The sequence below is a fragment of the Phlebotomus papatasi genome, chromosome 2 (genome assembly GCF_024763615.1).
Source record: "Phlebotomus papatasi isolate M1 chromosome 2, Ppap_2.1, whole genome shotgun sequence".
NCBI lineage: Eukaryota > Metazoa > Arthropoda > Insecta > Diptera > Psychodidae > Phlebotomus > Phlebotomus papatasi.
Window position 1 is genome coordinate 14,562,196 of NC_077223.1, and position 17,044 is coordinate 14,579,239.

Here is a 17,044-nt window from a genome sequence, read left to right on the forward strand (position 1 = left end):
GATTTCGAAACTTCGAAAAATCCCCTCTCCAGCTTTTCGAAATCACAAAGTGAGGTTAGGAAGAAAAACAACAAACAAAAATCTGAAGATTTATTTTTTACCATTCTCAGAGGATTTACAACAATTTTAGAGTAAAAAGTGAATTAAAAGCAATACCAAAGCCGAACAAAATGAAAAGAATATTGACAGGAGCTATAGCCATTTCAATTATTGCACTATTTGCTGTCGAAGTCAGCACTGAGAGCAAACTGAAGATTGGGATAAAGAGACGTGTGGAGAATTGTTCCCTGAAGACGAAGAAGGGAGATCTGGTCCATATGCACTACACTGGCACCCTGGAAGACGGCACTGTGTTCGACAGCAGCGTAGACAGAGGCCAATACTTCACATTTACATTGGGAACTGGACAAGTAATCAAAGGATGGGATCAAGGATTGCTGGGTATGTGCGAAGGTGAGAAGCGAAGGCTAGTGATCCCTCCTCATCTTGCCTATGGGAAAAGAGCCATGGGAGACAAAATTCCAGCTGATTCAACGCTAATCTTTGAAGTGGAACTCTTTAAAATTGAACGAAAAACCGAACTTTAAGGAAATACAAAAAGAAAATGCCCCAGATAAAGCTAATAAAGCTCACATGCTACAAAATTATTGCATATTTTATTACCCATGCTGTTACCATTCCTTTGCCTCCACATTATCAGTACAGCAGCATGCTGCGTTTTGCATTCAGCTTTGGAGGTATTTTCGCTCTGTTTTGTTTACCAATTGGAAACGAGAAAGAATGGAGATAAGACGTTATCACATGGATTATTTTGTTAAATATTTGAGTTCTAGAAATTACCATTTTCATGTCAACGTCTATTTATTGAACTTACCCAAGACTGACGGTTTTTATTTAAAAATCCACTTAATGCCGTTCAGAGATGGGAGTCGAAGTGGCTTTGTTGACCCAAAGCAAATAGCCTCGCAAATTGTTGCTTTGCAGCACGTACGTAAATTAAGCCTAAAAGTACGTACGCTGACCCAGGTTAATCCTAATGAGCTCAAGTTTTAATGCATAAAGCCATTCATGATAATACAATAGCAAAAATACTCTAAAGGATGATTATCTCGGAAAACAAAAAAAAAATCTTTAAAAAAAATTAAAAAAGTGTTGGTAAGGTAAAGTGCCCTCAAGTCGACCGGTTCCTCAATTCGACCGGTAGAGTTATTTCTTCAATTTATTTATGTTTGCCTTAATATTTGACGTATGATCTAACATTAATAAGTCAATTATTCCATAAATAAATACGAATCAGTGACAATTTTATAGAATTTCACCATTAAAACATTCAAATATTGACCACCGGTCGAGTCGAGGAACCGGTCGACTCGAGGGCACTTTACCTTAGTATAATCTTCGTATGATTCTTATATTTTTATTTTAAATTATCAAGGAGTAAGACAAATTTTTCAGAAAGTTTAGGTATGTATCATAAAGAGATTATTTAAATTTTTGCTAAAAATAGATAAAAATTGCTTATTAAGCATTTAAATGTAATTAATTCCAGGGGCATAGATTGTAGAGTAGAATAAAATCATCTTATAAGGACGAAAAAATTATTTTCTTTTCATCTTTTGTAGCTTACTCAGACCTATCCTTTGTTAATTTTTGCAAGTACATAATTTCCTTAGCAAAAAGGTTACACAATAAAAAAATGTGTAAAATTTTACTACTATAATAGTGCAAAATCGATTATTTTTGTTGTTTAATTTAAAAATGTTTGAAAAATGCACAAAATTTTGATAATTTATTGTCATGTGATTGAAAATTACCACTATTATAGTTGAAAAATTTTCAACAACGTTATTTAATTTGAAAATGAGTAAAATTTTAACACTATAATAGTGTAAAATCGGATAAATTAATTATTTAAATGCGATCTGTGTAAAAATTTCTCACTGTTATAATCATAAAAATTTTTCAACAATGTTTCGTGATTTAAAACAAATTCTAAAAATTACCACTATTATAATATGATTACAGTTTTTCACATTATTATAGTGTGAAAAAATACACAACTTTATAGTATTTTTTGTCACATGATCAAAAATTAACACTATTATAGTTTGATCATAATTTTTAACACTATTATAGTGTGAAGCCTTGTGTATTTGAACCAAATTTGTTGAATTTTTAAAGAGAAGTTGTTGAATTTTTAAACAAAAGTTGTTGAATTTTGAGACAAAAGTTGTTGAATTTTTAAACAAAAGTTGTGTGAAAAATTGTTGAATTTCCAAATAAGACTTATACTCGTCGCGATGCTTTTCATTGGGCAAAAGTCATATAGAACATCAAATATTTATATGCATAATAAGTATATCGTGAAGATCCGAGCATCAGATGTAATCATTTCGCATCAGAGCGGATCCCGAGTACAGGAAAAAAACATTAGAAATGTCTAAAAAGGCAAAAAATCTAAATCTTCGAAATGAAAAGACATTTTAACAATAAACAGAATTCAACAATTTTTGAGTTTACACATAAAAATTCAACAATTTTTAAATTCAACAATTCCAAATTCAACATCTTGAAATTCAAGAACTTTAAATTAAACAATTTTAAATTAAACATTTTTTTCCAAATTTAACACTATAATAGTGAGGTTATATATGACCGAACCTCGAAGAAAGGTTATCTTATGAATTTTCCAAAGTGTAAACATTAGTGTTGAATACGTTGTTTCCTATAATTCAAATTTTGCTGTCTTTTGATTTCAGAATTTACGGAATTTATCTTATCCAGAATAAAATATATCTGGATTTTTTTAAGCTTAGACTTGTATAACCTAAAACATTTTATATTAACCTATTGAGTAAATAAAATAGAAAAACGTCAGAAATTTGTACAATAAGACTTAAACTTTGAGGTTTCATCCTGAAAAATAAATAATGTTAGATCGATTTTATGATTGGGATTTTATGAAGTTGTGTCATGACCTATTAGCACCCTATTTCACACCATTTGGCATATAAAATTTGAACACCTATCCCTATAGGAAAAGGTAGATTAATGAAAAAACCTTATAATACTTTCATTCTATTAGATACATTAAATAAATGCAAAGCTTTTGGCGAAATTGCAAATAAGTTTCACTGCAGAAGCCGAACAGGTGTTCCTTCGATCCTAATTCAAAACTAATATCATGCAACTTTAGTGACGTAAAATACTCCAGTATAGGAAGTTCCGGCTTAAGTGAAAACGGATTGATAGAATTTTATATGAATTGCCTACTATTGGGAGGTCCTTTACAAATAATTTTGAAATGCCCTTAAATGTATGCAAATATTTTTTTCACGCGGCAAATTTGAAATATATTTCTTATGAACCGTTGGCGCTGAAAATATGCTGAATCATCACATCGTTTTCCGTAACTTATTTAGAAGGCCTCTCCTGTGGGTATGCAATTTTTCTGTGTCACTGGAATGAATTCGCGGGCTTTTTTTCAGTCCCGAGAATTTCTTTGAAAGCGGAACTTCCTGTATTTTAAAAGACTAATCTGTTTAGTTCCATTCTATTTGTATTTCTTTTATTATTTTTATTTTATTTCTATTTCAATTTTATTAAATACTCGTATAGAATAGTTCGTATGCTTTTAAAATTGTTGAAAATAAAATATACATAAAATTTTCTGACATAAAAGCTATGTAACATTAAAAACTCCCACTTATAATTAACTCCCACTTATAATCCCGTGTAAAACTAGGAAAATTTTTACTCGAACAGTCTCATATTCATACGTTTGGTAAGTATTTATTTGTTCTACAAATTACATAAAATTAAGTACTTATTAAGTACTAATATGCTAGCCGGAACCCTATGACTATGATGCAGTAAAAATTACACTGTGAAGTACCAGATCATGAAACGAAATAAACTTTTAATTCAAAAATATTTAGTGGATAGAGTTCTGGATCTTTCGCGCCCAGTGCTGAAAAAAAAATGATCGTCTCGATGCATAGTTTCAGGCGCTCTGTCTCGATCCAGCTGATTACTTCCAGCACTGCCACTAGCCGTTCATATACTGATGACTTCCTGCATTACTTACTGGAATAAGCCATCCATTCCACAGTGTATCTCGTATCTCTCAGGCATCAGACAGACTCAGACATCTCACAAAACCACTCTACCCCTACAAAATTGATCAGCATGGTTTACTTCTCAAATAGTTGAAGTTTGTAAAATCTCTAACCGTTGTAAAAATATTGTACCTAGGCTGTATTCAGAGGCTCTTAAGGCTCTTAAGCCTAATTTACAAAGCAAAATCATTCAATTCAAATTACAGGGACACAATTCTAGCTACTTTACTAAATGGGACAGAACCGATTTTTAACATCCTTATTTTTTATATTTGTTTTTGGCCTTTTTTACAGTAAAGAAAGGGGTTGTGATAAATTTTAAAGCCGTCTCACCTAAAACAAATCTCTGACTAGAATTGTGCCCCTAGGGTAATTGTCCTAATTCAAAACCATTTCCAGACGCTTTAAATTTGAAATTTCCTTCTTGACTCTTCTAGAATGTTATTGTTTAGTCTAATTCTTTAAATATAGTTTGAAAACTTATTAAATACAAGGAAAATGCACAAGTGCAAAATGCTGCTATTGGAAACAAATTAATCCAAATGGAGACAAGGAAAATTTTCTCATTGGAAACAAACAGTGTAAGTGAAACCGCGACGAAAAGCTTCTAAAACCTTACTGAGTTGCTCCTGAGTGCATGATTTGCTCTTATTCCTGGTTTTTTTTTTTCTCATTTTCCATCTAAAACAATAAGAAAATCTCTCCAAAAAATCATATTTCCGGGGTTTCCTATTAAAGCATTTGCAGACACTTCAGAAAAACCCTTTTTGTTCACGAAATAGGTAATTATTTCATTTGAAAACTTCACGTACCGTTAACAATAAAGATTAGCACTTAATTTAACTAAAATTAGCCAGAAATAAAACATAAATGTTGAACAAAATGAATAAACAACAGTCACGTGTTTTTCATTCGAAAACGTGATGAGTCGATGAAAAATACGATGGTGAAAAGGTACATTTTTAATTTTTCTGTGAAATTAACAAATTAAAATATGTGAATATGAATGGATTTTCGGCTTATTTGGAGCAAAATTAGCTAAATAATGAAACTGTGGTATAGAAAATATATAAAAATAGTAATTTAGTACTGTATCCAAATGAAAACAATGACGTTTCCATTTGGAGTAGCGAAAAATTTCCATTTGGATCAGGTTTTGAATTAGCTTAATTTACCCTATGTCACCTCTGATTTTAAACATCCTTATTTTTTATATTTTTTGGCATTTTTTACAGTAGAGAAAAAGATTGTGATAAATTTTAAAACTATCTTCTCTAAAGTAAAATTGTGATTACAGTTGTGCCTGTATCAAATTAAAAATTTTCAAATAGTCAAATAGTGAAAGTTCAAAGGAAAAGGAACTCGGAACGTTTTTAAATACTTTTCCTTCACATAAAAAATCGGAAGAAAATTTTTGATCTACTTGAGAAACCAACAATACCTTCTTATCATTCCTTTTGTCGGCGTAGTGTGGAAATGATTTATATCACAACGGTGCGCAGTGGGATCACAAATGTATATTTTAGCCTAAGTGGCGGCCAAACCACCGTCGACTCCCACCTCGTTTCAGACGTTGTTCGTCACGTGACCCTTTGGAGATCGTCCAAACACAATAAAAATAGTCAATTGAGCCTCTTGGGTCAGTCTTGAGCGACTTTCCGTGCGCGACACACGGAACAAGAGAGAGAAAGTGCTCCTATTTGGGCTACACACAACCCCTTGCTATTGCGACTAGAGTGAAAGTATAAATTGAAAGTGGAAGTGACGATGGATACCCTGTTCGTGAGTAAGAGAATATTTGTGGATGGTGAACTGGTTGAGGGAGGAATCCTTGTGTCGGACCAAGGTAAAATTACAGATATTTTTACAAGAGCAGGAGAAGTTAATTCCTGGATATATCAGAATGGATCTGGAGAGGTGATCTCAATTCCTAAGCATTAACACATTTTAAATTAGAAAAAAAATGTGTTAGCGAGATGCAAGTTCAGTACTTTTCTAAGCATTAACCCTTATTCACAGATTGTGGATTTTGGTGATCTTATCATAATGCCTGGACTGGTGGATTCTCATGTGCATATCAATGATCCTGGAAGGTAATGTGATTTACCTTTTTATATCAAAAATCTTACAACATGATACACTATTCATTTCTTTTTTTTTTTGCTTTTTGATAAAAAATTGAAAATTAAATTTACGTCTGTTTAGTGGCTTTTTTTTCAAAAAATTATCTCTTTTTGTAGTTTTTTTCTGTTGACAATGTTGTTTATTAGTATATGCGCCTAATTATTCAACTACGCTTCCAAGTGATTTCTCAAGAGCAAATTTATAGTGTCAAGTGTTGATCATAAAAATACTACCTCGAATGCAATTCATTTAAAAGTACACTGAGAGAAATCCGAAAAAGTTAAAATAACATTCCGGAAATGTTTATTTCACCCTGCAGTATTAATCCAAAATCGGTGTAAATATTACCCTTTTTAGGTGTATGGGTTAAAGTTACCCTTTTTCATGTTAATTTTACACTTAAAAAGGTGTAAAATTAACATTAAATAATGTATGTATATTTTTACACCTAAAAAGTGTTAAAGTTATGAGGAAAAAAAGTTAATCGCGTCCCCTTTTTTCTCAGTGTATAAATAATTAAAACAGTTTTTAAGGTTTTTTTTCTTCAAGTTTATATGCAAATTTGTATTTAATCAGATTTAGATTTGCAATTATTGACCGTAAGAGCACTAAGTACTTCATTCTTTGTCCTAAGAATTTATTCTTTATTCCAGTTCAATTCGTAATCTAAAGGAAATAATATGAAATTTTTGGTCAAAAATCACATGTACATTGTAATCTCTTGTTCTGGAAACCCATTTCAAAATGCTGTTATTCTAAACATTTTCTATTCTCCTTATCACCAATAACATTCGACCTTCACTACTTTTTTTTACAATTATTGAGAATCACATACGATTTAATTTTATTGACACTATGAAATGCCATGTGCTCGATGTATGAAATTAATGCTTCAATTTATCTTTGTTGGCTATAAATAGCGCCTAAATAACGTAAAATTGTTTCTACAGCATATAATAATTTTATTCTATGTAGATTGAAACGCAACTTTGCGAAATATAGATAACATTGCAATGTATATTACGTACGTTAAATTGGTATTATCCAAAAATATTATTTCTGTAAGATTTTTTTCTTTCAAAAATAAATAAATAAAATAATTGAAGCATAGAAAAAAATTTGACGAAGGCTTACGCTATGGATCCTATCGATTTTTTAAGGAATTTCCGGCTCCAAATGAGCATCAGAGCAACACACAGCCACCAAAAAATAAACCGAGTTATATCCAAGTACCAACTATAAAAATTGGCCGAGTAAGTTTGAGAAGATTTAGAGGATATTTTAAGGATTAATCTGGCTCCTTATTGCAGATAATACAGTTATCATTCTCAATCAAAAAAAAAACCAAAAATCTCTCACACACCAACCAAAAATTCCGCACGACTTTTTCAATCTTAACAAAGAAATCTTTGTCCGTTGAAACCAAAATTAATGTATTTTAAATGGGGCATTTGGCAAGTAGTGCGATGGAATGCAAGGAATAAGTGGAACTTTCTCAGTTGAAAAAGTGAAACATTTGTTTTGGGTCGTTCCAGATCAGAATGGGAGGGATTTGCTACGGCTACCAAAGCCGCTGCTGCTGGTGGATTCACCACAATTGCCGATATGCCACTGTAAGTTTTTCTTTCTTGTGTCTTTTTTTTTCTTTGAAAATGTGGGTGAATGTCTTGCGGTCGTATTGCAGCAATTCCATACCACCCACAACAACCGTGGAGAATCTCAGGGCCAAAACCAATGTGGCTCATGGGAAAGTGTATGTTGATGTGGCTTTTTGGGGTGGGCTAATCCCTGGCAATGCATCGAGTCTCATGCCACTCGTACAAAATGGAGTGATTGGATTCAAATGCTTCCTCTGTCCAAGTGGCGTTCCAGAATTCCCTCATGTCAACGAGGAGCAGGTTGAGGAGGCTTTTAAAATCCTCGAAGGCACAGAGAGTCTTCTTGCGGTGAGAAACCAAAAACACTGCACTTTCCCAAAATGGTTTTTTAGCATTTCTCCCGTTTTCTTTCATTTCTATTTCCAAAGTTTCACGCGGAACTTGAATGCGGATCACATGGAATGAGCATCATGGAAGAGAATCCAAAGAAATACTCTACCTATCTCCACTCTAGACCATCAATAATGGAAAAGAAAGCCATCGATATGGTTACGAGACTATCAGCCAAATACAAGTAATTAAGCATAAGCATTTATTATTTCGACGGTTTGAGAATAGTACTCGAACAACTCGCAAATGGTCAACTTTGCAGGAGAGCATTAACAAAAAAAAACCAAAAAAAAATAATTTTGTGAAAACTCGAGTTGTTGGAGTCTTATTCTGAGCCGTCGATTTGTAGTTTGAGGAATTGCGTTTGATCAAAAAGAAATTTTAATTTTACTCTAGGATCTCTTTAAAACTTGACGAAAAACTCCAATATTTAACGAAAGTCATTCGCTTTTCATCAAACATTTAAATTAAAAGGACTTTGAGGAATTTTATTCTAGGATCCGTTTACGACTTGACGAAAAACTCTAATACTTATGTAAATATGTTAAAAAAAACTATATTCTTTTTAATACTTAACGAAAAGTTTTTTAAAAAACATTTGAATTAAAAGGACTAAAGAATTTTATTCTAGGATCCATTGGCGACTTGACGAAAAAGCCGATTATTCAACTTTTATCCACTAAAAGAGTCGTTCGGTAATACTTTTAGAATATTTGAATTCAAAAGACGTTTAATTTCAATTTAGACTAGACACCCTTTACAACTTAACGAAATAAACTGAATACTCAAACAGCAAACGTTTGAATGTGAAAATAAATCTAGATTGTCCTTATTATTTAACGAAAAAACCGTTTATCTGATCATAAAATATTTAATGTCAAAGGAATTTCAATTTTATTCTAGGATCCCTGTAAGACTCGAAGACTTGATGACAAACTGTTTTTTTAATATCAAACACATGAGTGTTAAAAAAATCTAGGTGCCCTTAGTGATATAACGAAAAAATCATTAGGATTTTTTTAATAAAGGATTTTTATTATTATTAAAAGGATTTTAAATTATTATAGGCTTCGTTTAGGACTTAACGAAATATCTGATCACTTTAAAAGCAAACCAATTAAAAGAAATACAGGCCAATTCTATTATCCACAAAAAAATACCGTTTTGTAAATCTTAAAATATGAACGTTTAATTCTAGGCTCCATTTAGAACTTAACGATATAATGGATTACTTTAATTTAAAATATCTGAGTCTTAAAAGAAATCTAGATTCTCTTTACTATTTAACGAAAAAATGTTCAGATATTGTAAATTATTCAATTTCAAAGGAATTTTAATTTTATTCTAGGGGGTCCCTTCTAAATCTAGATAAAAAAAAACACGATTATTTCACATCAAACATCTGTGCGTTAAAATAAATCTAGGTATCCGCAATTATCTGACAATAGTTTAAGATTCGTTAGCTTTTTTTATAAATTTGAATTCTTAGAAATTTGATTGACTTGACTTGATCTGACTTGACGAATAATCCGATTAGCTTAATAGTAAATATCTGAACGTTTAAACTAGGTTCTCTTTTTTATTGAACGAAAAAAGCGTTCTGTTCAAATAAATTTGATTATTTTTAGGATCTCTTTAGAACTCAACGAAATACTCGATTATTAATAAATATCTGAATGTGAAAATAAATCTAGATTTTATTTATTGTTTAACGAAAAAAATCATTTGCTTTACGCACTTTTTAAAAGTTGAGAAAGCTTATTATTTGATAGAAAACGTGCAAATGTTAAAAAATCTAGGCTGTATACTTGACGAAAGTCAATCGCAGGTCAAAAATTGGGGAGTCAGAATTTTTTTCTGATTGTTTATGGCGTTTATATATAGTAAAGCAATTTAGATGGTCTTAGAAAAAAAAACTATTTTTGGGTCACTAGTGACCGTATCGTCCGTCCTTAAAGGATTAAGAGTAAAGGAATGTTAATTTTCTCCCCTGTCTTTGACTTGACGAAAAAAAGACATCCCTAAGATGCGAGGAATCACTAGATTACTTTGTTTAAGTATTAAAGAAAATCTAGGCTCCGTTTAAGTCTTAACGAAAAAATCGTTTAGTTTTGTGCAAAATACGAAACTAATTAAACTTCAAAGAACTATTAGTAAAATCTTATAAAAAGACAAGACGAAATTTGTACTAAGCTGAAAATACTAAGGAATCTTTTTTAGTAATATACTATAAATATTTTTAAATAAATCAAATTTCAATAAATTCTATTAGGAAATAAATCCTCCAGTGTTATAGCTTTTTGACCTTGAACACTGACTGGCACACTTTGCTTTTTAACCTTTTTGACCTTGAAAAACCATAAAGATATTAATACCAATAATTCTGTGGATTAATGGATTATCTAAACATAGTTCAAAATAAAATAATTAGTGAGAGTCGTGTGCAATAGATAACAAAATAATTTTAGGTAGATTAAAAAAGGTAGAAGTGAATATAAAAACGTATACTACATAATTTACGACTTGATAGAAAAAAACGTTCACATCACTATCAAATCATTGGATGTAAAAAGAATTAACATTTTTTGTAAAGACGAGGACTAGACTAAAAAGTCTGTATGAGACATTTAGATTCTCTTTAAAATAGTAACAAAAAATTGGTCCACATTTTTATCAAACATCAAGATAACAGATCATACTCATCAACGAGATTTTTTTGTTTGCCTTTTTTTTTAAGTGTCCGCACGCACATTGTACACCTTTCATCAGCTGATCCACTTCCAGTGATAAAAGAAGCTCGAATGAATGGCGCCAGACTCACTCTGGAAACATGTCATCACTATCTCACACTTTCTGCTGAAGAAATTCCAGATGCACACACCGAGTACAAATGCTCACCGCCAATTCGTACTGCTGAGAACAGAATGAAATTGTGGGAGGCTATAAAGGCACGGGATATCGATATGATCGTATCGGATCATTCTCCAAGTACTCCAGGAATAAAATTGCTGACTTATGGGAAAAGCCGTGGGGATTTCATGCGTGCTTGGGGTGGCATATCATCCGTGCAATTTGGTCTGTCGCTCTTCTGGACCCACTGCCAGAGTCATGAACTTACTCTAAACGATCTCCATCGATTACTGTGCCAGGAACCGGCTAAACTCCTCGGTATTGACAGCTGGAAGGGCCGTATTGCTGTAGGATATGATGCTGATTTTTGTGTCTGGGATCCGGATGCATCATTTGCAATTACCAGCGATATCATCCACTTCCAGAATAAAGCCAATCCGTATATGGGAAAAGTTGTTCGGGGAAAAGTTCATGCGACTGTTCTACGTGGATTAATTGTCTTCAAAGAGGATGAACCCTTTGCCAATCCCATGGGCAAGTTAATCCTCAGGAAGAAAACTAAGAGGGCTGTTCAATTTCACTAACAGTGATATTAAATTAGGAAGGTAGACTCTTTTTTAGAAATAACTATTTTTTTTTTTTGGGGATCTGAAAGGGTTTTCTAGTTGTAAATAAATTTGTTCCTTAGCGATTTGAAAATACAAAGTGATTATTTTCCAAAGAAAACATTTGTTTTATTTATTTTATTCCACATTCCCTTTGCTATAGCATGAAATATTTCTCATCAACCTGTGAAACCTACAAGTTTCTTTAAATTTCTGTAAAATTGAGGATGATGGGATCCTCGGAAAACAACGGCACGCTCTTTTTATTAAAAACAATCGTCTCTGGAGTCCTCTTGCAGACTGATACTCTATATTTGGGAAGAATTGTGGCAAGAGCCATTTTAACTTGAAGCATGCCAAAGCGAGATCCTAGACAATTTCTCGGTCCATGTCCAAAACCCATCACAAGATTGTAATCAATGGGTGTATCTGCGTCTGCGGCAAAGCGCTCTGGATGGAATGTCAAAGGATTTGGGAAAAACATTGGATTCCTTTGGACAGCAATCACTGGAATGTAGATAGGCATTCCACGCGGAATAGAAAATTTATGGTAAGGTTCCAGGGAATAGGAATCATGTCCTTCAGCAGGTTGACAAGTACGCTCCAGGAAAGGAACACTGGGATACATTCGTAGAGTTTCTAAAAGATCGTAAAGAATTTCAGTGAAGGACTCTAAAAACTGTTTATATGTCTTTAGAAATTCTTTGAGAAATGCTTCTTTACTGAGAAAAAAGAGAGTGCGATTAACTTTTTTTCCTCGTAACTTTAACACTTTTTAGGTGTAAAAATATATCAACATTTTTTAATGTTAATTTTACACCTTTTTAAAGGTAAAATCAACATGAAAAAGGGTTAATTTAACCCCTAATACACCTAAAAAGGGTAATATTTACACCGATTTCGGATCAATAATGCAGGGTAAAATTAACATTTCCGGAATGTTATTTTAACTTTTTCGGATTTCTCTCAGTGTTAATACTATTTAAAAACACCACCGATTCCCGATTAATTTAAATAAAGAACGTCAATCTGTTCTGCTCTTTATACTGGGTTTAGATTGGACGTTTAACCCAATTCCCGAAGATGTCAAAATCCCAGTTAATAAACAATTTTAGAGGGTTTTCTTTTTCAAAAAGTTGTTCAAATAAATCAAAATTTTCCCAAAAATCTTGCCTATAATGAGAAATTAGTGAAGTTTAACCAAATGGCAGAACCTTAAGTCTCAAGTCCGTATAATTAAAATCGAAAATTACGTAACTCCTGAGAATTTTTCGAAAAAAACACACTTTTCCCTACTTGAAATTATTTAAAGTGGAATAGTACCGTCGATATGGTCAATAGATAAAAGAAGACACAAGACTGTTAATTCAGCTTGAATAGAATTCCATTTTGCAAAATAAATATGACAAAGATTAAGTGTACCAATGCAAAGAGTCTCACTCAGACATTTCCACTGACCCTTATTTATTTATTTTTGTGATAAATTATTCATTTTCGCATCTAAACTCTCATCTGATTCATCGCAATATCTAAAATTAAAAAAGACACGACTAAATACCGCACACAACATACCGTATTAACTTAAAAAGGGGTGGCAAAGCGTCCCAGGCTTTGCGAGATGCTCGAACTCGTGACTTAGATGCTATCCCTCAAAAGTACTTTCGCATCATTTACCGTTTACCGGTTTTTAAGTAATTTAAAGTGATTTGTAAATTGAGCGAAAGAACCCTACAAAATAATTTTACATAAGTGTAATAGAATTGATTTTCGGACAAAAATTACTTATCGGTTCATTACCGGTTCATAACCGATTTGAACGGATTTATAAATCACTCAAAAAATTGCCCAAAATAACTTAGTTCTAATATAATTGGATTTCGAATAAAAATTACTTATAGGTTATGAACCGGTTCATTAATTGGTTCAAAACGGATTAGAACTGATTCAGTTTTGTTAGAAATTTCAAGACTTTTTTCCGTTTTGATAAATGTGCTCTCTAGAGCTTTTTTAAGCTCTGACCTTGAAAAACCGTTATTAGGAATGCTTCAACAATACTTTCATATATGGTCAATTGTCCACCTGGGTAATCTCTAAAACATATCCAAAGGAAGGGGGAGGAGAGCGGTGGGGGGAAAATAAGGAGCATGTTATGGGGGGTCCCCAAGGTCGCACGTCGCTATCTCTAACCATTTGGCCTCTAGAGCTGGCAACAGCCGGACGGACAGACGGACAAACAACGTGACGGCATTTCTCAGAAATCGTCTGAAATGAAAAGATTTGTTCAAAAGTGGTCTCCGGGGGGTGAAAGGTGGAATTTTTTGGGGAGGGGACGGGGTGAAAATCATGGGATTATAACAGCTCTCTCCATGCAGGTCGAGCAGTAAAATACAATATGGAAATCTTGCAGACATCTTTTTTTTTCCTAGATTCTTTTCAAATCAAATCATTTATACAGGTTACTTATTTCGGGGCACTTGAGGCCAAGGAACCCATGAGAAACTAGTACATGTTTTCAGGGATCCTAAGGAACCCACTGTATTTTACTGCTCGAACTCCACGGAGAGAGCAGTATATATAATCCCTCGATTTTTCACCCTCCAAAATTTCCACCTTCCACCCCCCGGAGGCCACTTTTATCAACAAATCTTCACGTTTCAGACGATTTCTGAGAAATGTCGTCACGCTGTTTGTCCATCTATCCGTCCAACCGTCGCTAGTTCTAGAGGCCAAACGGTAAAAGATAGTGACTTGGGACATAAGGGAGACCCCCATAAGTCGACCCAAGGATCGTTAACATGCCCTCAATTTTCCCCCACCCTTTCAAAACCATGTTTTTTGGGATTGCTTGAAAACGTGTCGTGTGACTTTTTCATTTTTGGATATGTTTTAGAGATTACCCAGGCGAATATTTCGTTCTTAGATGAAAATACCGTTGAATCACTCCTAGAGAGCGCATTTATCAAGCGAATGGGATAATGTTTGGGCTCGTTGGAAAGGTATTGGAAATTCCTATAAAATTGTACCGGTTCCAACCAGTTTTTGAATCGGAAATGAACCGGTTCATAACCGATAAATAATTTTTACACGAAATTTAATTAATTTACTCCTAAGGTGTATTTTGGGAAATATTTTGAGTGATTTATAAATCTGTTCAAATCGGTTGTGAACCGGTAATGAGCCGGTTATTTACCGATAAGTAATTTTTGTTCGAATATAAATTTATTACTCTTTAAACTATTTTGTGGAATCTATTAGTGATTTATGAATCGATTTAAATCAGTTGTGTACCGGTAAACGGTAAATGCGAAAGTACTTTTGAGGTATATAGCATCTAAGTCACGAGTTCGAGCATTTCGCAAAGCCTAGGAAACTTTGTTTTTCATAGCACCTAGAGAAAATAGAAACACAATTTTTTTAGAAAACCTGGAGAACCTTCATAATTAGGTGTGATTTTTTTCTGGGCACCCGAGACACCCGTGAGAATTTGGATCAATATCCGTATTACGGATGGCTTTAGAGTTAAGGTTTTTTCATTTGATCCATTAGAATTTAAAGCCACTATTGCAATTGTTTATTTTTTATAAATTTCGAAAGGTTTTTCGATTGTAGTGCCCCTGTGTTAACTCTTTCGTCTCTTTTGGGACGAGAGTACCCAAAGCAGCATATGAATGTTCTGTGAAAAACAATGTTTTTTAAGTATTCAGAACTGATAAAAATCCTATTTTTGTGGATGATCACAAACTATAAGGATGTCCAAATGTAAGGTATTTTTTGTAGAACCTCAATTAATTCCTGAGCTTAGATATTTTTGATCAAAAAATGGTGAAATTGGCTTGCAGCATATGCTGCGGTCCGGAAAGAGTTAATCCTAGAACTCTTTCGGATAAGTGAGATGCATTAGGGGTTCAACAATATTTTAGAATTATTCTCTAAAGACTGCTTAGGTCTTTTGTTTGAGAGTTTTAATTCCCTCAAATTCATCGTTACTTTATCAAAAAGCAAGCAATTCCCAAAGAATCAAAAAACTACTCCAAGAAAATTAATTGTAAACCTTGAAAAACCATATGAAGATATTCCAAATTGGTGAAAGAATCGTAAGTCATTTCTTTTTGGGTCTCTTGATGTTCCAAAAGCTCCCTCCTCAGCTTCTCCTGAATCTCCTGATTGCGTGCCAATTCGTAAAGTGCAAAGGACAGCACTGAAGAAGATGTTTCATATCCAGCAGCCAGAAATACTGCCGCCTGTGCAATTAGTGCATCAGTATGAAAAATTTCTTTCTGGGTATTTTTCATTGTGATGAGAGCATCAATTAAATCATGCCTCTTCTCGCCACTCTTTTCCCTCTCGCCCATTACGTCCAAAATAGCACTTCTTAGAAATTCATCTGTCTCCTTCGAATAGAATTTCAGCTTTAATACGCCAGCTAGTTCAGGGAAGAAGAAACAGGCTGCAAGTTCAATGACCCTTTTAAAGTCTGTTGGATCTACAACTCTTTTGGCCTTCTCCAGAAAATCCGATTGCGGATTGTGAAAACAATTTGCTTTAACACCAAAAGCACAAGTTGCAATAGTTTCAACGGTATAAAGTCCTGCCAGATCCTTCACATTGATTTCCACTGAACCCTGCGAAGGTATATCTTCAGCTAATTTGGCCTCAAAATCTTGACAGACTTCAATCAAGAGTGGAAAGAAGTTCTTGAGTTTATGAACGGTAAAAACTGGCGTAATGTGATTTCTTATATTTCTCCAAGTCTCTCCCTTAACATTCACTAAAGTATTCATCCCGATGGGATCACTTTCTGGATCAGCAGCCATTCGCCTATCAGGAAATTGGGCAAAATCTTTTACCAACATTCTCTTAAAAAGTTCAGGCTGACGAATTAGGAGACATGCTTTGTGAAAAAAGTAAAATCCTGTCACTGGATCATTCCTAGTTTTAGGATGATTGTACATATCGATAAAGAGTTGGCCAAAACTTGTCCTAGTCAGCACAGCATCTTTAAGAACACCAATTAGTGGAGGTCCCGCGATGTAGGACACTCCCTTAGATGTCCAATAATTTTTCAAATATTTCTTTAGAACTCCATATAAAATCAAAATAACGAGAATAGCCCACAAAATCACTCCAAAAATAGCCATTTTCTAAGGAAAATGTCCTCACAGTTTCACTCTTCACTTCCAACTATTCAGAAATGTGCCCTGTATTTCAATGTAATTGGCAGAAGTATTGCTTATAAAACTTATTTAGGTACTGCTTAAAAAACCCGAAATTTACATCATAACTTTAAATTACTCTGTTTATTCACCTTGTGAAACACTGAAAAGCGTCATTAATTAGAAAAAAAATTCTTAAGCTAAAT

General features: G+C 33.3%; 5 protein-coding genes across 6 annotated transcripts in view; 3 read left to right on the forward strand and 2 right to left on the reverse strand.

The window, feature by feature from the left end:
• Positions 1 to 17,044, reverse strand: part of LOC129802702 (parathymosin-like) — a 265,721-nt gene that overhangs the window by 147,680 nt on the left and 100,997 nt on the right. The window lies entirely within an intron of this gene.
• The window catches only part of LOC129802697 (tRNA N(3)-methylcytidine methyltransferase METTL6), a 109,762-nt gene that overhangs the window by 66,022 nt on the left and 26,696 nt on the right, over positions 1 to 17,044 (forward strand). The window lies entirely within an intron of this gene.
• LOC129802699 (peptidyl-prolyl cis-trans isomerase FKBP2) lies at positions 7 to 644 on the forward strand. Its single transcript, XM_055848718.1, has one exon. It carries the CDS (start codon positions 171 to 173, stop codon positions 585 to 587), a length of 417 nt encoding a protein of 138 aa, XP_055704693.1. The 5' UTR covers positions 7 to 170; the 3' UTR covers positions 588 to 644.
• LOC129802688 (allantoinase) lies at positions 5,669 to 11,806 on the forward strand. Of its 2 annotated transcripts, none has more exons than XM_055848700.1 (6): positions 5,669 to 6,035; positions 6,138 to 6,211; positions 7,778 to 7,855; positions 7,927 to 8,188; positions 8,269 to 8,414; positions 10,968 to 11,806. In XM_055848700.1, exons 1-6 carry the CDS (start codon positions 5,886 to 5,888, stop codon positions 11,662 to 11,664), a joined length of 1,407 nt encoding a protein of 468 aa, XP_055704675.1. In that variant the 5' UTR covers positions 5,669 to 5,885; the 3' UTR covers positions 11,665 to 11,806. The 2 variants fall into 2 exon arrangements, with proteins under 2 accessions (XP_055704675.1, XP_055704676.1); XM_055848701.1 differs by having other exon boundaries at positions 5,745 to 5,964.
• LOC129802691 (probable cytochrome P450 6g2) lies at positions 11,790 to 17,018 on the reverse strand. Its single transcript, XM_055848708.1, has 2 exons — positions 15,737 to 17,018; positions 11,790 to 12,324 (listed from the first exon to the last, which is right to left on the reverse strand). The coding sequence occupies exons 1-2, from the start codon at positions 16,821 to 16,823 to the stop codon at positions 11,891 to 11,893; spliced, it is 1,521 nt and encodes a 506-aa protein (XP_055704683.1). The 5' UTR covers positions 16,824 to 17,018; the 3' UTR covers positions 11,790 to 11,890.

Excerpts from the sequence above, each read along its gene's own strand:
- LOC129802699 (XM_055848718.1), top strand. The coding sequence starts at position 171 with ATGAAAAGAATATTGACAGGAGCTATAGCCATTTCAATTATTGCACTA.
- LOC129802688 (XM_055848700.1), top strand. The coding sequence starts at position 5,886 with ATGGATACCCTGTTCGTGAGTAAGAGAATATTTGTGGATGGTGAACTG. Across the intron at positions 6,036-6,137 it reads ATCAGAATGGATCTGGAGAG|ATTGTGGATTTTGGTGATCT; the intron begins GTGATCTCAATT and ends CCTTATTCACAG. Across the intron at positions 8,189-8,268 it reads GCACAGAGAGTCTTCTTGCG|TTTCACGCGGAACTTGAATG; the intron begins GTGAGAAACCAA and ends CTATTTCCAAAG.
- LOC129802691 (XM_055848708.1), bottom strand. The coding sequence starts at position 16,823 with ATGGCTATTTTTGGAGTGATTTTGTGGGCTATTCTCGTTATTTTGATT. Across the intron at positions 12,325-15,736 it reads TCTTCATATGGTTTTTCAAG|AAACTCTACGAATGTATCCC; the intron begins GTTTACAATTAA and ends ACGATCTTTTAG.